Here is a 24,411-nt window from a genome sequence, read left to right as displayed (position 1 = left end):
TTTTAATAGTTTGGATATTTACGCACGCGGCGATATGAAATATGTTTATAATTTTTTTTATTACACTTTTTGGGGGTGAAATGGGGCAATGGTATAATTTACATTTTTATTGGGGAGAGGATTTTTCAAATTTTTTTTACGATCAGTGTTATCGGTCATCTTCTGCTCGATCTCAGACCAGAGCAGAAGACCTGTGGAAGGCAGCGGAGACGGGTGAGGGGACTTCAGTCTGCCGTGATCTGTATTGGTGGACATCCGCCTGATCGCGAATTTCGCCCATTACCAGAGGGTCCCTGGCTGCTCACAGCAGCCGGGACCTGCCACGCATGAACAGAGTATCGCTCAGATGTTCACGGTTATGTATAGGACGTAAATGTACGTCCTGGTGCGTTAAGTACCACCTCACCAGGATGTACATTTATGTCCTGCATCGTTAAGGAGGCTGTGTTTCTACACAGTACACTTTTTGGTAAAAAATTATACATCATCTTTTATTCTGTAGGTCCATACAATTAAGACACCCAATTTATAAAGGTTTTGTTTTATTTTGCTTGTGAAAAAAAAAATTACATTTATAAATATATTAACCACATAGGGACCCAGGGCGTACAGGTACGCCTTTGTTCCCTGGTACTTAAGGACCCAGGGCGTACCTGTATACCTGTGGGAATTTCGGTCACTGCTGGGCGTGGACCGGACCGGGGTGACTGCTGATATCGATCAGCAGGCACCCCGCGCAACTGCCCAGGGTGGGGGGGCATCAGAACCCCCCCATGTCGGCGATCGGTGAATTCACACCTGCGATTTGCGCCGATTACGGGTCTATCGTGACCCGCAATATAAGGGGGATCGTGGTTGTCCATGACACCAATGATCCCCCTGAAGGGATAGGAGTGAGGTGGCAGCGGTGCCACCCCTCCTATCCCTGCTATTGGTCGTCAAGATGCGAAGACCAATAGCAGATCGGGGGGTTAACTTTTTGTTTCCCCGTTCTGCCCACCCACAATAGGCGGGGCAGAACGGGGAGGATCGGGGCCGAAGTCCACTTACCCATTGGTAACGTCGGCGGGTGACGATCGGCGTCAACGGGCGACAATCGTCGGAAGAAGAGGACGGCTATGCAACTGCCTGGATCCTATGGAAGCCGGGGAGTTGCCTAGCAACATTTGGAGGGCTACAGTCTGAGACCACTATACAGTGGTCTCTAAACTGTAGCCCTCAAGGTGTTGCAAAACTAAAACTCCCAGCATGCCCAGACAGCTGTTTTCTGTGTGGGCATGCTGGGATTTGTAGTTTTGCAACATCTGGAGGGCCACAGTTTGGAGATCACTGCAGTGGTCTCTAAACTGTAGCCCTCCAGATGTTGCAAAACTGCAAATCCCAGCATGCCCAAACAGCAAACAGCTTGTCTCAGCATGCTGGGATTTGTAGTTGCGTACCACCAGCTGTTGTATAACTACTTCTCCCAGCATGCACGGTCTGTCAGTACATGCTGGGAGTTGTAGTTTTGAAACAGCTGGAGGTTTGTCCCACCCCCATGTGAATGGACAGAGTACATTCAAATGGTCGAGTTTACATTTAGTTTTCTGCTTCAAGTTTGGGCTGCAGCAAATTTTTCGCCACAGCGCAAACTCCTAGCGGGAAACTCATCGTAAATGCCCGCCAGTGTGAATGTACCCTAAAAACACTACACTACTCTAACACAAAATAAAGGATAAAACCCTACATATACACCCCCTTACACTGCCCCCCCCCCATAAAAATGAAAAATGTATCGTACAGCAATGTTTCCAAAAAGGAGCCTCCAGCTGTTGCAAACCAACAACTCCCAGCATTTCCGGACAGCCCCATAGTGCCAGAACAATTGACCCCCCCCACATGTGACCCCATTTTGGAAACTACACCCCTCACAGAATTTAATAAGGGGTGCAGTTAGCATTTACGACCCACAGGTGTCTGACAGATTTTTGGAACAGTGATCCGTGAAAATGAAAAATTGAATTTTTCATTTGTACAGTCCACTGTTCCAAAGATCTGTCAAACGCCAGTGGGGTGTAAATACTCACTGCACAACTTATGAAATTCTGTGAGGGTTTAGTTTCCAAAATTGGGTCACATGTGGGGGGGTCCACTGTTCTGTCACCACAGGGGGCATTGTAAATGCACATGGCCCCCGACTTCCATTCCAAACAAATTCTCTTTTAAAAAGCTCAATGGCGCTTCTCTTCTGAGCATTGTAGTTCGCCAGCAGAGCCATTGACGTCCACACATGGGGCATTTCCATACTCAGAAGAAATGGGGTTACACATTTTGGAGGTCATTTTCTCCTATTACCCCTTGTAAAAATGTAAAACTTGGGGAAAAGACAGCATTTTGGTGAAAAATATATATTTTTTTTCATTTGCACATCTGACTTTAACCAAAAGTCGTCAAACACCTGTGGGGTGTTAAGGCTCACTGTACCCCTTGTTATGTTCTTTGAGGGGTGTAGTTTCCAAAATGGTATGCCATGTGGGTTTTTTTCTGCTGTTCTGACACCATAGGGGCTTCCTAAATGTGACATGCCCCCAAAAACCATTTCAGCAAAATTCACTCTCCAAAATCCCATTGTCGCTCCTTCCCTTCTGTGCCCTCTACTGCGCCCGCCGAACACTTGACATAGACATATGAGGTATTTCCTTACTCGAGAGAAATTGGGTTACAAATTTTGGAGGGCTTTTTCTCCTATTGCCCCTTGTAAAAATGGAAAAACTGGGTCTACAAGAACATGCGAGTGTATAAAATGATTATATAAAAGATTTTGAATTTTCTCCTTCACTTTTCTGCTATTCCTGTGAAGCACCTAAAGGGTTAACACACTTACTGAATGTCATTTTGAATACTTAGAGGAGTGCAGTTTTTATAATAGGGTCATTTATGGGGTATTTTAAATAAGAAAGCCCTTCAGATCCACTTAAAATCTGAACTGGCCCCTAGCCTGATGAAGCAGTTGTACTGTGAAATGCGTTGCATTATGGGTGATTAAACACGTCAGTTCCCATTTTACCTCTGTGTCTGTGTTGGCGCCTTTCCATCCAGTCGAATTTTGGAGGCTCCTTTCTATGAACCATTACCGGACGAGGAAAGGCTGCAGTCATTTAATATCATTCTACTTCAAACCATTGTTGCACTTGGTGGAGTGTAACCTCCTGGGGTAAGCGTGCAAATTGTCTTGCCCCCTCCCCTCGTGCATCCCTGGGTTAATACACTACGGAACGCTGTCTGTCTTTTGTTTCAAAAAGTAAAAACATGTCAACTTTATGATGAAAATATAAAGTAGACATATTGTATATGTGAATCGTAGTATAATTTATTTGGAATGTCTGTTTTCCTTACAAGCAGAGAGCTTTAAAGTTCGAAAAATGCTAAATTTTCAATTTTTTCATCAAATTTTGGAATTTTTCACCAAGAAATGATTCAAATATCGGTGAAAATTTACCAATAACATAAAGTAGAATATGTCACGAAAAAACAATCTCTGAATCAGAATGAAAAGTAAAAGCATCCCAGAGTTATTAATGCTTAAAGTGACAGTGGTGAGATGTGCAAAAAATGGCCTGGTCCTTAAGGTGAAAATGGGCTGTGTCCTTAAGGGGTTAAAAATATAACTTTTTGTAAGAAAATTAGTAGGCATAAAATTGACCTCTTGAGGACAAATTTTATGTGCCGTGATCTGTAGTTTTTAATGGTACCATTTTTGTTTTCATGGGCTTTTTGATCACTTTTTATTTTTTTTCTGCTCTATGAAGTGATCAAACATGCGCAATTCTGGACTTTGGTATTGTTTCCGTTTACACCATTGACTATGTGGTTTAAATAACATGCTATTTTAATAATTCATACGTTTAAAGCGTCGGGTGCAGCACCTGAGGCTCGTGACGTCACAAGCCTCCGTCCCGCATCGCCAGTCATCTGACACGGAGCTAAATTTTCTCTGTGCACCGAATGTCTGGGGTGCTGCAGCCGGCTTCTCAAATTCACTTCAGAAATGAACTGGTCCATTTTGGAAATTTTTTCAAAAAACTTTTGCTAAACTTCTAAGGCTATGTTCACACGGCAGAATGTGCGGAATTCTGCATGAATCTTCCGCAAGGACATTCCCCAGCAGCAGAGTCCCATTGATTTCAATAGGATTCTGCTGCTCTGTCTACTTGGCAGAATTTCTGCGGCAGCATCATCAGCCGCGGAAATCCTTTTATTCCGACGTCTGCAAAAACATTGAACCTGTTAAATGTATTTTGCAGATTCAGCTCGGAAATGCATTGCCGTCTGAGATGGCACATTTCCAAAAGCGGTCCTCAAGGAACATGCCACCACTCCTCTGTGGAATGTCCGCACGGAAATTTTCTGTGTGGAAATTCCATTGTGTGAAGATAGCTTTAGCCTTCTAACATCCTAAAAAACCAAATGTCTGTTACCAAATGAGACCAACATAATGAGACCAACATAAAATAGACCTATTGTAAATGTAAATTATTAGCTAATTTATGTGTCATGATTATCTTCCTAAAAAGCATGTAAAATTTACCAAAAAAATTGTAATTGTTCCAAATTTTTGCCAAGTCTTGGGAGTTTTTCATAAATGGTAGCTGAAGGTATTGATCAAAATACGACTAACAAAGTGTCACAAGTGTGCAGAAAAAACACTTTGATAAGTTGAAGCATCCCAAAATTATTAGCACAGAAAGATCAGAAAAAAAAAAAAAAAGGGCATTGGTACTGAAGACCAAAATAGACCAAATTGTCATCAAGGTAAAGGTTGAGTAAGTATGACTTTTAGGGTATGTTCACATGGCAAAACATCTGCAATTCTGCAAAAATTCGGTTCAGCAAAGTTTGTTGCATGGCTTTCTGCTGGCATTTAGGCAGAATTTATGTATTCACTGAATTCTGACAAAATTCAAACCCCCTTTAACTTGAATTGGTTTCCACTGCGAAATTCTGCAAAATTCAAGACTGATTTTAATTTTTTTTTGCGGAAAGTGCATTTTCCGGACGGAAATTTCAGTGTCAATGAGACAGCGGAAACCCATAAAATGAATGTGCAGCAAATAACATAGGAATTGCGCATGGAAATTCTGCCATGTGGACATACCTTTTAAAGACAGACATTCACCAAACAGTGGAGCGTCAGCAGAACATGTCGATGCTAGGACTACTCGGAAATGTGTTGTCTCATAGATGGCAATGCATTTCTGTGCAGACACTGTAGAAAAAATAGGCAAGTCTATTCTTTCTGCGGACACCTGAATTTGAAATTCTGTCGTGTAAACAGTGCAGCAGAATCCCATTGATATCAATGCAACTCTGCGGCTGCAGAATTTCACACGTAAATTCCATTGTGTGAACATATGCTTAGGGTGTGTTCACATGTTTGTAACTAGCAGTGGGGTTTCCATTGCAGGAAATATACTGCAAGTTATGCTATCATTTATTTTCAGGGGTCCGCTGGCAGCCTGCAAATCTGACACTATTGCGGACTGTCTGCAAGTGATACTGTCATACAAAGTGAATAGTGAGGTAATTCGCAGTGGATTTCACACAGCGGGAAATCTGCTGCTAGTTACAAGCGTGTGAACACACCCAAAAGAGGTGTTATTCAGAATTTGGTGCTTTTTCTGTATCCATTTTACTTAATGCAATGTTAAACTAATTGTACCTTCTTTTCCAGGTTCATATCCTTAACCTAAAGCAGATCAATAATCTGGAAATGGACTCGGAGGTAAAAATATGACTTTAGGCTTTAGGTATAAAAAAAAAACTGCATGTATAGAAATTGAAAGCTGTCATCTGGTTGCTAAGGCCATGTTCACATGGCGAAAAATGGGTGGAATGTCCGCCTGAAAAATACAGGCAGATGTTCTGCACATTTGATTGATTCGGGGACACTGGGACCGCTTGGAAATGCAATGTATACACGCCACTGCATTTCCAAGCGGAATCCGCAGAAACATTTAAAAAAAGTTCAATTTTTCTATGGGTGCCAGAATTGAGACATTTCTTTGTAATCAATGGAACACTGCTGCAGAGGAATGTCCAAGCAGAATATTCCTGAAAAATTCCGCTAAGAAATTCCACCATGAGAACATAGCCTAAGGATGCTGGAAAAAAAATTAGTTTGAGTGCTTACAGCAATGAGTTACTGACATTTTTTAAGTGGGCACTAGGCTTGCTCTCTCCAAGAGCATCTTCCTTTTTTGTGCTTATTTAAAGGTAGATATTTCTCTTTTTAAGTAACAATTGTTCCGTCTTGTTTTTCAGACTTTGGACCAGGAATATTTGTCAAGGCTAAAAAATATATATGACGTATGTAACCCTTCACAGGTGCGTAGTTTTCTTATCACACGATGGATAACATTTTATATATAATGGCAGTAATGGAAATAAATATAAATAATCCGACACAGTTATACTTTGGCCAAAACTCTACTTTCTCTATAGGAGCATTGAATTAATATATTCCATAAAATTGCCCTAATGTATGTTTGTAATTAAAAAAAATTATTTTTTATTTATTAAATTTTTTTTTTTTGTTAAAGCTTCAAACAGTGTTTTCCTGTGTTGGTGTCAAACATATCTCCCCGAAGTGCCTGTTTCAGCTGTGCACTCATTTGGATTCCATTTCACCTGATCTTAGTTATGCTCATGCAGAATCCTTGGCCAGTATTCTCTTCCTTGAACAGGTAAGTGACTAGGTATGTAGGTTTCTTTTATATTGGGTATTGGATATTGGGTAAATGTTAAAGGGGTATTTCACCCAATAACAATCCCTATCCCCAGTCTCCAGGTAGAATCAAACATTGGTAATGCCAGTGCACTTCCACTCCCTTCATCGTCTATTGATGCTGCTAGAGATATAGGGGGAAATTTATCAAAAACTGTCCAGAGGAAAACTTGCCCAGTTGCCTATAGCAACCAATCAGATCGCTTTTTCATTTTTAGAAAGGACCGTGAAAAATTAAAGAAGCAATCTGATTGGTTGCTATGGGCAACTGGACAATGTTTCCTCGGCACAGGATTTCATAAATCTCCCCCATAGTCAGGTACATTCATGACCACTGCATGAACATGCATGATCACTGCTTAATTCTGCTTCAAAACTGGGGAGCTTATTCTCTACATCCTTGCAGCCCGGCAGTCAGACCCAAACACGACCCCCCCCCCCCCCCCCACCACCACACACACACACACACACACACACACACACACACAATCGTACACTTAATGGCTGTAATAACCGTTTAATTTAATACTTTTTTTTTTCACACTTCAGTCATTCAGCAAGCAATCATGAAGGTAGAAGTATGGTGAGATTGTGTGTAGCTGAATAACGCACCGTACTATACCTCCATTCATATTGGGATTCGATAATGGAATGGGTGATTTCTATAAACTATAATGGAGTGCATCAGTCAGGTCAATCAGCTGCCCAGTGAATGGAGTGTGCTTCATCTTATTCATCTTTGGTACTTTATGTAGTTATTTTTTTTTCTATAGGTTTTAATAAAAAAAAAAAAAAGTTATTTTCTCCAGCCTCTGCAGTGTCCTGTTATCAGGTACTAGAAAAAGGGATAGAAGGAGCGCTCCATAGTGTAATATCACCAATAATGACAAACGCCAAAATTGAATGCGCGCTTACCATAAAGTGTTGTGCAACGGCCAGCACAACATGGAGAAGGGTATATGTCAATAGCCCACTGCTGCCATTCCACAAGTAACCAGAAAAACCACAATCTACCTCCAAAAATGGAACTTCAGGCGCTGAGGGACATAAACTTCACCCATAAGGTCAGCAGTGGATGAACTCCGCCCACTCCTGTCACATGACCTTATGGGTGAAGTTTATGTCCCTCAGCGCCTGAAGTTCCATTTTTGGAGATGGATTGTGGTTTTTCTGTTATTAGGTAAGCTGATTTATGACAATGGTAAAGTTATCTTTTTTTAATCTGGTCAGAAATCAGTTTAAAAGTTGGATCAGAAGAGGTGAAATTAAGGCTAAAGAGAGACTTTTCATTCTGTTGCACCAATGGACCTCACTAACAGGAGTATAGAGTGTGGAACGGTTGTTTTCTGATCCATATTTCACTAATACTGTGGCTTCTGCTTCAGCCTCACCCCCCCCTTAAGTTTTAAATAAAAAATCGCTCATTTTGTCATTTTGACAATGTCTTTTTTTTAATTTTTTATAGGTACTGTCACTTTCTGCACCTGCGTCTCGAACTCTAACTGCTGCACTTTCCGTATTTTGCAGAAAGTATGCCTGGCCAGCATGTAACATTCTTATTACCCCACTATTGGCTAAAGCAGAGACAGGTAACCTAAGCATTATCAAATTAAAATTTTGCAGGCGGTTTAGTTATCTGCATGCAGTGCGCATTCTGTGCAAAAAATATGCACCCAAAACCCCATGCAACACATTGTTTTTAAATAGTATATTGTGGGAAATTGCGGAACATATTTTTTTGTGTGCATTTTATATATATATATATATATATATATATATATATATATATATATATATATATTAGGGGTGTGAATCGTCAAGAATTTGGCGATTCGATTCGAATCGCGATACCAGTGTGGCGATTCGATATGTCCCGATATATCGCGATACCGTCTAGGTGACGATACATCGCGATATATCCCGATACATCGCCCACCTGGGAGCATCCATAGATCCCAATAGACGCCGCTGTCAGCTTTGACAGCAGCGATCTAGTACTCTGGTGCGCACTTTTCTCATTTTATCCCGTCCGGGCTGCAAAATTAAAAAAAACGCACTTTATCTTACCTGCCAACGAGCCCGCGGAGCTCCGGTACAGGTGTTGGGTCCCCGGGCTGTATTCTTCTTACTTCCTGTTAGCCCGACACGTCACACGGAGCTTCAGCCTATCACCAGCAGAGGCGGGACATCGCTGCGGCCGGTGATAGGCTGAAGCTCCGTGTGATGTACCGGGCTAACAGGAAGTAAGAAGAATACAGCCCGGGGACCCAACACCTGTACCGGAGCTCCGCGGGCTCGTTGGCAGGTAAGATAAAGTGCGTTTTCTTTTATTTTGCAGCCCGAACGGGATAAAATGAGAAAAGTGCGCACTGGATACTCCTTTAATAGCCAGCCGCGGCGATCACCGCATGCTGGCTATTAGCGGCGGCCCCCGGCTACTGAAATCAGCCGGGGGTCGCATAGTACGGAGCGGGCACGAGTCGGAGCCCGCTCCATACACCCAGAGCGCCACCGTGTCAGATCCGGCCTGCCCGGCTCCACAAATGTGGAACTTTTATCTCCTGATGCCCAGGAAATGCTGTGCCGGGCGTCAGGAGATACAAATTCCACATCCCTAAAAGAATCGATTCAAAAATATTTTGAATCGATTCAGTATCGGCAAATGAAAAAATCGCGAGAATCGATTTTTTCTTACATCCCTAATATATATATATATATATATATATAGTGCAAGAATAAGTGGCATGCTGCTTATTATGAAAGAATTTCTTGTGAAAACTGTATTAAACATATAGGACACCTAATAGCCTGATAGAATGGGGTATATCTGCGGCCATATAAAAATAAAGAAATAAAGTACGTGATACAGACGAGTGCCAGAAGTCCAAACCCTCAGAATTTCTCCCAATTGTCATAAGGTATTTTTTCACTATTGGGTAAATTAGCTGTCAGTATAAAAAAGGGGGTTAGTTTCAATAAACCATAGTATAAACTTGACTCTTTAGGAAGCACTTTCGTTTTTTGTTTTTTTTTTTGCCTATATCATGCACACTCACAATCACTAGTCCTACAGCACCATTTATTTTGTTACAGTGCAGCTGCATCCTCATGTTATATTACTCTAATTTGGTCATGTGATCACAAGTCTGACTCTCTGAATATTCCATTGCCTCATGGTTAGAACAGGATGTTAGTCCACTTCCTGTGGACTACAGGATGACATCATCACCTACAGATTTCCTCCTATTTGCTCCCGGATCCTTCCCCACGCCTCCCAGCTTCATTTATTATCTCTATGGGATCAGGATATACTGTTATATTTCTCCCCTGAGGCTATGTTCGTTCACTGGGGGAATGTATCCTTGTAGGGGTACGGTGGACTGTTTTGATGACTTTTTTGCAAAAAATCTGAGCTGTGCCAAGTTTTTCAACATGGACCACAATGTTGATAAATTTGGTGCGGTATGAAACTGGCTGGGAAATTTATCTCACCACACTGAATTGAAGTTTACTTTAATTTGGTGCAGAGGCAGGAGTGTGTGCTCTAACTTATGGTATGGGTGGGAAAATTGTTTAACACGATTTTTGCTTACATCAAGGAAACTTGTTCAGCCTGCTGTGTTTTTTTTCCCCCCTTAAATCGGATAATTTTTATTAGATTTCAGCAAACTTTAGTGAACAGATTATACACACATACAACCCACCCCCAATCCAAAAACACCAGTCTACCAAAATTATTTCTATTCAACCCACTGTGTTTCTTGCTGCTTTTTTCTGTCTTTTGCCGCAATTTTCCCCAAATCATGGCAAAAATTATATTGTACCACAATTGTGCAAAATATGGTAAAAAAACAAAAAACCAAACACTTTTGAAAATCGATGCAAAAACTGCTTCAGGCTAAGTTTCCAAGTTTTTTTCTGGCAGTTTTTGGATATCTGCCACTGCAGTTTTTGAGCCAAAGCCAGAAGTGTATTCAAAAGGAATAGGACATATAAAGGAAGAATTTACACTTTTCCTACCTTATGGATCCACCTCTGACTTTGGCTCAAAAACTGCAGTGGCAGATTACCAAAAACAGCCAGAAAAAAAACCAAGGGGAAACTTGGCCTCAGTGAAAATTCAATATCTTCATAGAACACCTCAATTGTGATTAGAAGTCAAATCTTTTTCTTCTAATAGCAATATTTCTCTCAAGAACTCACCTGGGTGATCTGCAGCACTGGCAGCCTGGCTTTGAGTTATTGCTGCAGGTAATCAAACAACCAAAGCCAGGGAATTCATGAGCAATGTAGGCTGCATTAACCTGAAATATTTTATGTCAAAATTGAGCCTATCCTATGTCTGACTTATCAGCCAAACACAAGGCATACACAAAACCCTTCTTTTTATCTTCTAATAGCCTATACTATATAAGCAAAAAAAACTTTTTTTTTTTACAGACTGCTTCTAATAGTTGACTAAGCAGCCTTCATAAAAGCTGATCATAGCTTAAAAGTGCTGGAGTGGAGCAACATTTTTCTTGGTCAGACTTCTTTTTATCAACTTGAAAACATATGCTAGCGAAATACCATGATTGGCCTTTACCATAATCCTGTGCCTGCTCCTGTTCTATCATCCGCCGGGACCCATGGCTAATGCCAGACATTATCGATCAGGGCAATGCCAGCATTAACTCTTAACTCGGGCTGAACGGGACACCTGCTGATAAATCCTATGCATTTTCCCATCGCCATGGCAGCATCACCTGAGAGAGGGACTCCGCCTCTAGGGACAGGAAACCTTGGAAAATAAAAGGAAGTCTCCTCCTCTCCGCCTTCAGTGGTTTCCTGTCCCTAAGGGAAGCCTGGAGAGGAGCCCTGTCTCAAGTGGGGCTCTAAGATATTAGAATGGCTGTGGTATCCTTTTTGCTGGCCCCCTCCTAGTGATGCTGCGGAGGAAGTCGGAGGTCAAAGGGGGCGGATGTGAGGTCACACGCTGGGCATCCGGTTTGCAGGAGGCGCCAGATTTAAAAGGAAGTTTTTTCATTTTTTTTTTTATGCCATTCTGCCTCCTGTTGTGAGCTGGCCAGTCATTCCATACCTGTCCAGCATTGGAGTATGGGGATTTTTCTTGTGCTTCCAGCATGAGTACCAGCAGTGACAACCCAAAGCATACTCCATCTGACTCATCTACAAGGACGCCATCTACGGTACCAGCGGTTCCTGAGTGAGTGTATTTTTTCTATGTTTTAGATCTTTTTTTTCTAAATTGTGGTCTTTTTGGTTATTTTCAGCAGGGTGAAGACAAAAAAAATTGTGAATTTAACATATGTAAAGAAAAATTACTTCCTTGATATGAAAAAGCTTCATGTCAGTCTTGTATTAATAAGCAGATTACTTCGGAGGTTCCAGCCTTAGTTCCGTCTCTTCTGGCACAAATGCAGGATCTTATTAGAAAGGAGATCCAGTCATCCATTCAGAATTTAACAGCGGCTACTAATCCTATAGCCATTGATACTGCTCCTCTTCCCACTGCTTCAAATGTTACTCCAGTGGCCTTAACTCAACCTGACTCAAGAAGAGGATATTATTGTGCCTGATGTGTCAGACTCAGGAGAGGAGTCAGAAGAAGACTCCTCAGGAAAAGCATTATTTTCCTTTTGAGGGCGTTGATCAGTTAGTGAAGGCTGTACGTTCCACTCTGAATATGGTGGAGCTCAGGGAACCAAGGTCAATTTAACCCCTTAAGGACACATGACGTACTGGAACGTAATGTGTCCGCTCCCAATCTATAATGCTGGGCCACGGCGTGGCCCCACGTCATAGCGGGTCGGGCCCGGCCTCTAACAACGGCCGGGACCCGTGGCTAATAGAGCGCGGCATTGATCGCAGTGCCGCGCGCTATTAACCCTTTAGACGCGGCGTTCAAAGTTGAACGCCGCGTCGAAAGTGAAAGTGTGCCGGTTAGCTCAGGTCCCTATGGGACCTATAACACTGCAAAAAAAAAAGTGAATAAAGATCATTTAACCCCTTCCCTATTAAAAGTTTGATTCACCCCCCTTTTCCCATAAAAAAAAAAAAACACCGTGTAAATAAAAATAAACATATATGGTATCGCGGCGTGCGGAAATGTCCGAATTATAAAAATATATCGTTAATTAGTCCAAAATAGTGCATTTTTGGTCACTTTTTATATCATGAAAAAATGAATAAAAAGCGATCAATAAGTCCTATCAATGCAAAAATGGTACCGCTAAAAACATCAGATCACGGCGCAAAAAATGAGCCCTCATACTGCCCCATACGCGGAAAAATAAAAAGTTATAGGGGTCAGAAATGACCATTTTAAACGTATTAATTTTCCTGCATGAAGTTATATTTTTTTTCCAGAAGTACGACAATATCAAACCTATTTAAGTAGGGTATCATTTTAACCGTATGGACCTACAGAATAAATATCAGGTGTCATTTTTTTTTTTTTTTTTTTTTAAATCAGATATTTTTTATTAAAGGTTTTTTCAAACCGTTCAAAACGACATACAAACAATAAACCCACCCACCCCACAAAGAAACATTCCGTCTCTTCCCCTGTGTAGCACAGAATACACTTGAAGTTTACTAGCGGTTTAAGGACACTACCGTCCCTATGATCAGTCTCCCTCACACCACACACTCAGAGCTATGACAAGCATTACCTACAGACTCTGACAAAACCATCCAGATAGGGCAGAAAAAGTTACGGGAGCTCCAAAAAAAAAAGACTATCGCCGCATTCACAGATCTCCAGCATGCATGCCATTCATACTACTTCCAAGACAGATCAAGGATGTACAATCATCTAGGGGTCAGTCGACGGTGGGTCAAAGTGGTTCACCCATGGTCCCCAGATACCATCAAACTTCCTGAAAACCTTACGCTTAATATATATCCCCTTCTCCAAGCGCACTATCCGCGTTATTCTTTTGATAAGATCAGCTACTCCCGGAGGAGACGGTCTGATCCAGAACTGCGCTATAAGCTTCCTGGCCTGATATAACATCCGTAGTATACCCACTTCACTCAAGGAGGGTTCCTGATCGCATCCAATAAGACCGATCAGGTGTCATTTTTACCGAAAAATGTACTACGTAGAAACGGAATCCCCCAAAAGATACAAAACAGCGTTTTTTTTTAATTTTGTCTCGCAAATGATTTTTTTTCCTGTTTCACCGTAGATTTTTGGGCAAAATGACTGACGTCATTACAAAGTAGAATTGGTGGCGCAAAAATTAAGCCATCATATGGATTTTTAGGTGCAAAATTGAAAGAGTTATGATTTTTTTAAAGGCAAGAAGAAAAAAACGAAAATGCATAAATTGAAAAACCCCCAGTCCTTAAGGGGTTAAGATATTATGTTTGAGGGTCTTGATTCTAAAAAAATACAGGGTATTTCGTATACATAAAATTATCTCTTAAGTTATTCTTAAGGAATGGGAGAACCCTGATAAAAACTTTTATACCTAAAGCTTTAACCCCTTAAGGACCTAGGGCGTATGGATACGCCCTGGCTTTCTGGTATTTAAGGACCCAGGACATATCCATACGCCTGTGTGATATTGATCAGCAGGCACCCCGCGCAAATGCCCAGAGGGGGTCATAAGACCCCCCCCCCATGTCGGCGATCGGCGCAAATCGCAAGCGAATTCACACTTGCGATTTGCGCCTATTCCGGGTCATACGGGTCTATAGTGACCCGGTGACCCGGAATATAAGGGGGATTGCGGTTGTCTAAGACACCTACGTTCCCCCTGAAGGGATAGGAGTGAGGTGGCAGTTGTGCCACCCCTCCTATCCCTGCTGTTGGTCGCCAGAAGCGACGACCAATAGCAGATCGGGGGCGGGGGGTTAACTTTCGTTTTCCCCCTCCTGCCCACCCACAATAGGTGGGGCAGAACGGGGAAACGAAGGGGACCGAACGCCGAAGATTCACTTACCCGTCCGGAGGCTGCGGCGACTGTGATTGGCGCGCGGCGATGTTGTGCGGAAGAAGAGGACGGCTCCCTGGATCCTACGGAAGCCGGTAAGTTGATCTGTAGGGCTACAGTCTGAGACCACTATAAAGTGGTCTCTACACTGTAGCCCTCCAGATGATGCAAAACTAAAACTCCCAGCATGCCCAGACAGCTGTTTCGGCATGCTGGAATATGTAGTTTTGCAACAGCTGGAGGGCTACAGTTATTCTGAGCTATACATTCCCTCCATCATTAAAACCGAGAGTTCTAAAAATGATTCGGGAAGACAGGGCGAGGGTTATTCTCATAGCTCCATTCTGGCCCTGCAAGGCATGGTTTTCCTGCCTTTGGGAGATGTCATTAACAGACCCCTGGGTCTTACCGGAACAGCTTTTGTTTCCGAGTTCTATATTCCATCCAGATACTCAGTCTGGAAGGCTTACTTACATTTTGTAAACCCATCCTTGGTGGACTTTGACAATATGGCATCAATCCTGGATTTTTTTCCGATTAATCGATATAATAATCGACAACTAATCGATTATTAAAATAGTAGTTAGCTGCAGCCCTAATTTATATATTTCCTTGTTCAGTTGTTATTGTTTGTCATGACTGTTATTACTAAGTAGGAACGCTCTTCTAGGTCTCTGTAACTCACTGAAGGCAGAGAGGAGGAGACTTCCTTTTATTCTCAAAGGTTTCCTGTCCCTAGGGCAGAATCTCTCTCTCAGGTGGTGCTGTCATGGTTCGTGAAAACAGAATTACCGGTGAGAAATTACCGGCTTTTACCGGCCTTCTCACTGTCCTATCTGCATCCATGCTTCTAGTGATAGTCCCCTATAGGGTCTAAAAATTTGTGCAAAGAAAAAATGTTAATAAATGTGAATTTACCCTTTCCCTAATAAGAATTGTGCATTTTGGTCACTTCATATACCCTAAAATTTATAAAAAGCGATCAAAAAGTCCCATTACAACAAAAAATGGTACAGCTAAAAACTACAGACCACAGTGCAAAAAATTAGCCCTCAAACATCCCTGTATGTGGAAAAATAAAAGTTAAAGGGGTCAGAAGATTACAATTTTAAATATACTAATTTAGGTGCATACATTTATAATTTTTTTTTTTTTTTAAATAGTAAAATAAAATAAAACCTACATAAATTGGGTATCCTTTTAACCATATGGACCTACAGAATAAGGAGTAGGTGTCATTTTTACCGAAAAGTGCACTGTGTAGAAATGGAAGCCCTAAAAATTTTGGTGACGCATAAAACAAGCCCTTATATGGGTCTGTAGGAGCAAAATTGAACGCGTTTATGATTTTTAGAAGGAGAGGAAGAAAAAAACGAAAATGCAAAAATGAAAAATTCCTGCGTCCTCAAGGGGTTAAAGGGAAACATTTTCTTTTTAAATCAACTGGTGCCAGAAAGTTAAACAGATTTGTAAATCACTTAAATCAAAAATCTTAATCATTCTAGTACTTATCAGCTGCTGTATACTACAAAGGAAGTACTTTTCTTTTTGAATTTCTTTTCTGTCTGACCACAGTGCTCTCTGCTGACACCTCTGTCCATGTCAGGAACTGTCCAGAGCAAGATAGGTTTGGGATTTGCTTCTACTTCTACGACAGTTCCTAAAATGAACAGAGGTGTTCCTTTGTAGTATACAGCAGCTGATAATTACTGAAAGGATTAAGATTTTTTAGTAGAAGTAATTTACATATCTGTTTAACTTTCTGCTACCAGTTGATTTAAAGAAAAAAAAAAAACAGCGGAGTACCCCATTTAGAGTTAAGTTTGATATGTCATGTTTGCGTAAATACTTGGAACACTTGCTGACAACTTTTTTTTTTCACCCTTTTATCTGAGGATAGGATCTTTATATGCTGATTTTCTATGCCGAATGATTTCTGAATGTCTGGATAAACAAGAACTATATCTGTGTTTTGAGTAAGTATCTTCTTTTAAAACACCCATTTCCAATTTTTTTTTATTTTTTATATATAAACATCATCCAGTCTCCTTTAACTACAAACTATTCCTTGCCTAACAATATATGGTTTACATCAACTGTTTCCCATTCAACGTTTTATATATTGTTAAGGATGGGTTAATGTGTGGCCTTAATCTGTGAGTGACTACCGCTGTACTATTTTGCCGAGCGTCAATGTAAGAAAATTCACACCAAACAAAGTTGGTATGAGTTCCCTCCTTGGTATGCCAGGGAGTTCAGTTTATTATCCGGAAATCACATTAGTTTTTTACAATCTGACAAAAAGGGGAAGGGTAAAGGGTAAAACTATGCATCGTTCTGTATGCTGATTGGTCATTTGAGCATATGCATCGTTCTGTATGCTGATTGGTCATTTGAGCATGGCGTAGCATAAGTCATTTATGTTGCAACGTCTCTAGCTTGAGATTTCTCCATCTTTCCACAAAGCCCAATGTTTAGACTTCTTGTATCCATAGTCTCCATGTCAAGGTTCTAGTCTTGATTACGGGCAAAGAGCAGCGGAAATGTTTTAAAATAAGGAAAGCAAAGTTCTTCTGCAATATTCAGCAATAGCATATAGCATTTTAGCAAAGGCATATGAGTATAGACATAGCGATCAATATATCAGAATATTATAGACCCAACAATTCCCCCCCCTAAGAACTTTTTCTTCCATCTTTCCCTATGGTGCGTTCTGTATGCTGATTGGTCATTTGAGCATATGCATCGTTCTGTATGCTGATTGGTCATTTGAGCATGGCGTAGCATAAGTCATTTATGTTGCAACGTCTCTAGCTTGAGATTTCTCCATCTTTCCACAAAGCCCAATGTTTAGACTTCTTGTATCCATAGTCTCCATGTCAAGGTTCTAGTCTTGATTACGGGCAAAGAGCAGCGGAAATGTTTTAAAATAAGGAAAGCAAAGTTCTTCTGCAATATTCAGCAATAGCATATAGCATTTTAGCAAAGGCATATGAGTATAGACATAGCGATCAATATATCAGAATATTATAGACCCAACAATTCCCCCCCCCTAAGAACTTTTTCTTCCATCTTTCCCTATGGTGCGTTCTGCCTAATAGTCCCAGGTTCAGGTGGAGAAAAATAAAAAACTGGTATGGGATGCTTCACTGATTTGAGATGAGCGGCTCTTGGTGAACTGCCCCTCTTTGTACTCAGACTTGTCCTTTACCTGGGACTTTTATGTTCACCCTATTCTGCTGGGTTTGCACTTGAGCCATTGGCATTCAGGAGAGTTGTTCTCATGATGGGAATTCTCTCAGTTATGCTTGGGTCTGATGTATCAATTAGGTTACGATAAGCTGAAATAATAGGTTCGATATCCACATACATTGTCCCTGTTTGAAATGCGGCCTCTACAGTGGAGATTTTCTTTACACAGGGGAATATGCAACATCCAATTGTCATTCTCTGTAGTAGAGATTTGTCAGTATTGTCTTTTCTTCTTTTGGCACTCTGTGGTCTATAGTCGCAGTCAGTCCCTGTGCTCCATCCTACCGTTCTCCAATAGTCACAGTTGTTCCCCCAGTAGTCATCCGGCACACATGTGTATATTGAATTGTCATCCCCATACATAAGACATTGCTTTGGTACCTCGGGACAATTCACTATGTCACAGTAGTCAAATTTAAAGGTAGTCATTTGGGCACTGGAAGAGTTATCAAAATGTGGGATACAACTCTTGGGTCATTGTCAAGTCAGTCGAGTAGTTTGGAGTCGGATTGGGTTGCTGGGTTTACACTCCACTTATACGAAAAGGATATGTATCAGGAGCATGGTGTAGGAACCCTCTTGCAGTGTGAGGCCTATCCATGTTGATTCTCCTTCACCAAAGTCAGAGTTGTCAGTAGAACCTGATAAGGACCTTCACATCTAGGTTCCAGCGCCCCCCCCCCCCCCCCCCCTCATGTGTCTTTCATGAGGACAAACTCTCCAGGCTGCAGATTGTGACTTCCTTGCTCAGTGTCTGGATCTGGAATGGAAGAATAAAACTGCAACATGTATTACTTTCAGCTCATTACACAGGGTAATAACAAACTTTACTAAACTATCATTCCCTGCACTAAGCTGCTGAGGGTAATAACATCCTAGCTAAGGGACCCCCCAAAAAGTGTCTCATATGGGGATAAACCAGTTGGCTGTCGGGGTGTGTTTCTAACAGAGTACAGGGCTATGGGCAGCACGTCTGGCCATGGAAGGGACAGTTCTTTACTGGCCTTCAGGATTTTGTTTTTTAGGATGCCACTCAGTCTTTTAACTTTCCCACTGCTACGGGATGATATGGGGTATGGAGTCCGAGGTCTGCTCCCACCATTCTCCAAAGTTCTCTTGTAATATCCGCAATAAAAGCCGGTCCTTGGTCGCTTTCAATTACTTCAGGGACTCCAAATCTGCATACCAGTTCCGTTAGTAGTTTCTTTACAGTAGTCTTTGCTGTAATATTAGTGCCTGGGTAGGCTTCTGGTCATCCTGAGAACATATCCACTGCTACTAGCACGTACTCAACTTTCCACTTTTGGGCAATTGCATGTCATCAATCTGGATCCTCTGAAATGAGTAGCAAGGTTTGGCCAAGTGTTTCTTCGGAGTAACTTCTGTTCTTCCAGGGTTGCAGGTGTTGCAAATGTCACATCCCTTGAATTGTTGTTAAACTGGTGTTATTCCTGGTGCAAGGTAGATTTTGTTGATAGAAGTGATCATTTGGTTTTTCCCTCTTTGGGTGACTCCATGAGCCCATTGAGTTACCCCCGGATAAAGGGCTGAGGAAGGCAAATTCTGTCTGCTTTTCTCCATAGGCCGTCCGATTAATTTAGTTCAGCTCCCATTTTCTCCCACATCCTCTTTCCCCTTGTCCAATGCTTCAGTCTGGAACTGTTTGTGTCTTGAGTCCGGGTTCTCCTTTTCCTCTTCTGGTTCTTTTGATCCTTTCTTCTGTCTTCTTGTCACCACATATACCCCTGATTCCTCTTGAGCAAGGGGCAGTATTGCAATTTCTTTAGCTGCTTGGTCTGCCAAGAAATTTCCTTTTGGCTTCTTCAGAGTCCAATCTTCTGTGCGCTTTGACTTTGATGATTGCCACTTGTTTAGGCAGCTTTAAGGCTTCAATCAGGGTCCTGACAGCTTCAAAGTTCTTCATAGGGGTTACATTTGCAGTCATGTACCCCCTTAGGGCTCATTTCAATCCGAAGTCCAGTGCCACTCCATGCCCATAGGCAGAGTCCGTGTAGATGTTGGCGGATGTTGTCCTTACAAAATGCGGCAGGCTTCAGCTAAGGCAATGAGTTCCGCCTCTTGTGCTGAAACACGGGAAGGAAGTAGTCTTGCTCGCAGAACTTCTAATGGGCTAACCACTGAGTATCCTGTGTGGAAGTTGCCACTTTCATCAGCATATCTGGACCCGTCTGTGTAGAGAGTAAAGGTTGTATTGTCCAATGGTGTTTCTTGGACCATTGGTAGATGTGATGTCTCCATTTCCATAACCTCTAAACAATTGTGTTTAGGGTCACCGAGGTCTCCATCATTTTGTTTGTTCTTCTTCATTGTCCCCTCTCAAGAGAGGAAGCAGGGGATGGATTCAGGACTGCGCATCTTTGAAGAGTGACTTTATCCGGAAGTAGGAGAGAGAGCATTGAAGCCTCACTTGTCTTTGTAGAGATAGTGGATTTCATTGGCATTGAGTCAAAAGAACTTTCAGATCATATGAAGCGAGAATGATGTCCAAAGTCTTGTCCAAAAGGTCTTTAGCAGCTATCACAGTTAAGTCAGATGGGTGCAGTTTGTGCAACAGGATCTAGTCTGCATGAGTAGTATCCCAAATGTCTCAATTTGTCTCCATGTTTTTGTGCAAGGACTCCAGAGCCATGGCCCTTTGTTTCAGAGACAAACAGATAAAACAGTAGTTCATAGTTCGGGATGTCAAGTGCAGGAGCGGACATAAGGTCTTTTAGGCGGTTCAAACACTGTATGACTTCCCATGAAAGTGGTTGCTTCTGAGTCATAGCTGGAATGGCATCATACAGAAGTTGCATCAGTGCTGAGGCATTCGGAATCCATTGTCGGCAGTAAGTGATCATACCAAGGAAAGCCTGTAGTTGCTTGACAGTTGTAGGTACAGGAATCTCTTGTATGGCTTGCTTCCTGTCTTCCGTGAGGTGTTTAGCACCTTGAGAGATACAATGTCCTAGGAAGACAACTTTTTGTTGTGCCCATTAAACTTTTCCAAGGGACACCTTGCAGTTGAAGAAAGAAAAGATAGCAGGTCAACTGACATGCTGGCACACTCATCTTGTGATGTGGCACAGAGTAGAAGGTCATCCACATATTGAAGTAAAGTCACATTAGGATGGTCACATAACCATGGATGCAGACAGGTGGATAAGGTTTGAGAAAAGTGATTGGGGGAGTTATGAGCTCCCTGTGGCAAGCGTATCCAGGTGTTTTGTCCTCCTTGGTGAGTAAAGGCCAAGAGGTATTGGCAGTCTGGATGCAAAGGAACGCTGAAGAAAGCATTAGCTAAGTCCATAACAGTAAAAAAAACTTGGCATCTGGTGGTATGGAGCTGAGCAGAGTGTGTGGGTTGGGAACAATGGGAGTATCCAGAACTGTGGCAGCATTAATGGCACGAAGGTCATGTACCATGCGGAACTTCTCAAGTTGTCCTTTTGGCATCTTCTTTACTGGAAACAAAGGAGTGTTTGCTGGGGAAACACATTTGATTAATGCTGCATTCTTGAGAAGAGTTGCAATTTGTTCAGAAAGAGAAGTTTCTTGGTTTGCTTTGAGCGGATACTGGGGTACTCTAGGTATCTTGGCTCTGGGTTTTAAGAAGACCTTAACAGGCGGAACAGGCAAGAGTCCAATATCATCTGGGCCTTTGGACCAGACATAGTCAGGAATTTGTTGTAGATAGACATCGGGTATAGTCTTTGTTGGGATGCTCATGACCATCAGTGGAGAGGCTTGCAGGACACAAAGTTCTTCAGGTGTAAGTGGTTGGGATAATTCAAGGTGCATCCCATCATCTTTATTTTTATTGGTGGCTTTGAGTTTCAGGAGTAAATCTCAGATCCGGATTTTTGACAGTTTCTATATGAGACATGATTAGCTGGATTCTCTTCAGTTATTCTGTTGTTGGGTCTTTGTTGATGCATCATGGAGTGGTTTGGGTGTCCAGAGAGAGGTCCAGATTGTTGTTGGTCCATATTATAACGGTTTTGTGACATCATTGGCCTTGCAGTGGCTGAATCCATTTGGTAGTTAGAAGGAAGAGGTTTGGATCTGCAGTGTCGCTGGACATGTCCGATTTTACCACATCTGTAGCAGATGATCATTCTGACTGTGATCTTTGTGGGGGATAATTCGGAACACGGTACCGAGCAGGAACCGTTTGGAACTGAGGGACATAATTCTGAACCGGGTATTGTGCTGTAGCATTAAGCATCATTGGTGCATCTTGACAGATAGACTTTTCCGAGCTCTTCTTAGTAGGTGCTACTTCTGTTTGTTTTTCAATAGCTTCGACAATGAGTGAAAGCTATTTTGGTTCAAGTGTCACATATTCAGGCCGAGTGTCCGTAAGTCTTTCTTCAGCATCGTGGAGGCCAGTAACAAAGGTGCTAATGAAGAGTTTCTTATGGAATTGGCTTCCTAGGTCATATCCTTGATCCTGGAGCAGGTTAAGTAGTCTGGAGAAAAACTTTTCAGCTGATTCGTAGGTTCCTGAGAGGCATCAGAGAAATTGGTGGAGCTAGTCTGTCTCTGGCCTAGGCTTGTAGATGTCAGCAGAATTCTATTCCAGAAGAGTATGTGTCCTCGTCCACAATAGCAGAGCTATCAAGGCTGGCGGAAATGATAGGCCAGAAGGTGTCTCCTGTTCTGATAGACTAGATTATATAAATCCTTCCATACTGATGAATAGATTTGTTGGATTTGCTTGATTCTTCCGTAGAAAGGCATTGGCTGTTTCTCTGGGTCAGGTAGTTGGGCTACAAGATTATTTACTTGCACCGAGGTAAACGGAACATATTTATAAAGAGTTTCTGAAAGAGGTTTTTCAGACCCTTTGAGGCTAAGTTTCCACTTGGCTTTTTTCTTGGTAGTTTTTGGAATACTGCCACTGCAGTTTTTGAGCCAAAGCCAGAAGTGTATTCAAAAGGAAGAGGACATATAAAGGAAGGACTTATACTTCTCCTCCCTTATGGATCCACTTCTGACTTTGGCTCAAAAACTTGAGTGGCAGTTTAAAAAAAAAACTGCCAGAAAAGAACCAAGTGGAATCCTAGCCTAATACCACCATAGGTAAGTGGTATTGACATAGTTTGCTATGGACTGGATTCACCAAAACTATGTAGGAGATCTCTGGAATCATCAGGCTGTATGGACAAGAGTTTAGATGGCGTGGATCTGGGTAATCCATGTTGTAGGTTATCTGAATCCTCACGTGGCATTGGGAGTTTACCCAAGAGGTTAGGTTTCTTGAATAAGTTGACAGCATCCGCAAGAGCTTGGACTGTTTCGTCTGTTTTATTGATAAGCCTGATTTCTTGCAATGTTGGTATTGGCTTGTGATTCTCAATACTGGATACTATTGTATTGGCACAGATATTAGGAGGAAACCCAAAGGATCCAGAACTGATGGCTGGAATGGCCAGAGAGGAAATTTCCTTCTCTCCAGCTAGATCAAGAATGTGGTGTATTGTGGACTGAAGCTATTTTATGCAGGCATCATGTTGGGCAGAGGAATATCTGGGCCTGTAATTGCCAGTTGCGAGGTTGAAATGGGCCCTTGTTGTAGTACCAACAGATCACAGTCATGCTGTATACTATTCCCCCCTGACTGCACAAAGGCAGCAGCAAGGCCATCATTATTCTGAAGATACAGATTTGCAGGGTTAACTATAACTTGCACTTGCTGGGTTTCCATGCCCATCCGGAGTAGGGTGTTATTCAAGATCTTTGTTCCAAGGGTCAGTTGAAAAGATTCAGACACCATATTTGCTGTAATGGTTTGGTACATGTTACTGTTGGAGGTATTGGGAGGCTTGTGAAATTGCACCACAGTAGGTGTGATTGTATTAACATGTGAAAGTAGTATCTTTCCTGGGGACTGATGATGATGATGATCCTCATCATTTGGTAGGAGAGTGTGACTGTGCATGGGGTTCATCTTGGGCTGGAGGACTGTCTTCACTGGGTACAGAGGTCTGACTTCGTGGTGAGGCACAGCAATTATTAGCAGAACGAAATACAGAGCTTTCCGGTGAGGGCTGATCCGGGAGTGTGTGGGTTTGAATTGGGTATAGGCCAGTGATCTGATCATTACGTATAAAATAACTCCCATCCTGTGTCATACCAGTAAAGAGATAGTGCTTCAGCACTAGAGGAAGTTCCATTTTGAAACCTACCAGCAACTGGCAAGTTCTGTTTGGGTGTACTGGATGAGGGCTCATTACACGGAGTAAGTAGATTGGGTAAGCCCAGATGGCCGACAGTAGAGGAAATGGATGAAGCAGCAATTCCTGATCCTTCAAGATGGCTGACAGCACAGGAAGTTACTGTAGTAACATGGCCACCACTGTACGGAGGTTGAATAGAATACAGTGGGGTGGGTGCATTTTTTGTGTGTGTGTGTGGGGGGGGGGGTTCCATTTTTCCAGTATACTGAGG

The 24,411-nt window shown here is 42.0% G+C and overlaps 1 protein-coding gene across 21 annotated transcripts in view; it reads left to right on the top strand.

The window, feature by feature from the left end:
• The window catches only part of FANCE (FA complementation group E), a 169,533-nt gene that overhangs the window by 107,511 nt on the left and 37,611 nt on the right, over window positions 1-24,411 (top strand). For 20 of the 21 annotated variants that reach the window (XR_008888839.1, XR_008888840.1, XR_008888843.1 and 17 more), the window contains 5 exons: window positions 5,711-5,761; window positions 6,301-6,363; window positions 6,579-6,722; window positions 8,229-8,352; window positions 16,607-16,682. Coding sequence is in view for 15 of the 21 variants with exons in the window: in XM_056557588.1 (XP_056413563.1) it covers window positions 5,711-5,761; window positions 6,301-6,363; window positions 6,579-6,722; window positions 8,229-8,352; window positions 16,607-16,682 (458 nt within the window). In the remaining 6 variants the exon portion in view is untranslated. The remainder of the gene's footprint in view (window positions 1-5,710; window positions 5,762-6,300; window positions 6,364-6,578; window positions 6,723-8,228; window positions 8,353-16,606; window positions 16,683-24,411) is intronic. The other variant, XR_008888845.1, reaches the window with a different exon arrangement.

Source organism: Hyla sarda, chromosome 2 (genome assembly GCF_029499605.1).
Source record: "Hyla sarda isolate aHylSar1 chromosome 2, aHylSar1.hap1, whole genome shotgun sequence".
NCBI lineage: Eukaryota > Metazoa > Chordata > Amphibia > Anura > Hylidae > Hyla > Hyla sarda.
Note: the sequence above shows the minus strand (reverse complement) of the source record. Positions and strands in the feature narration are given on the sequence as shown.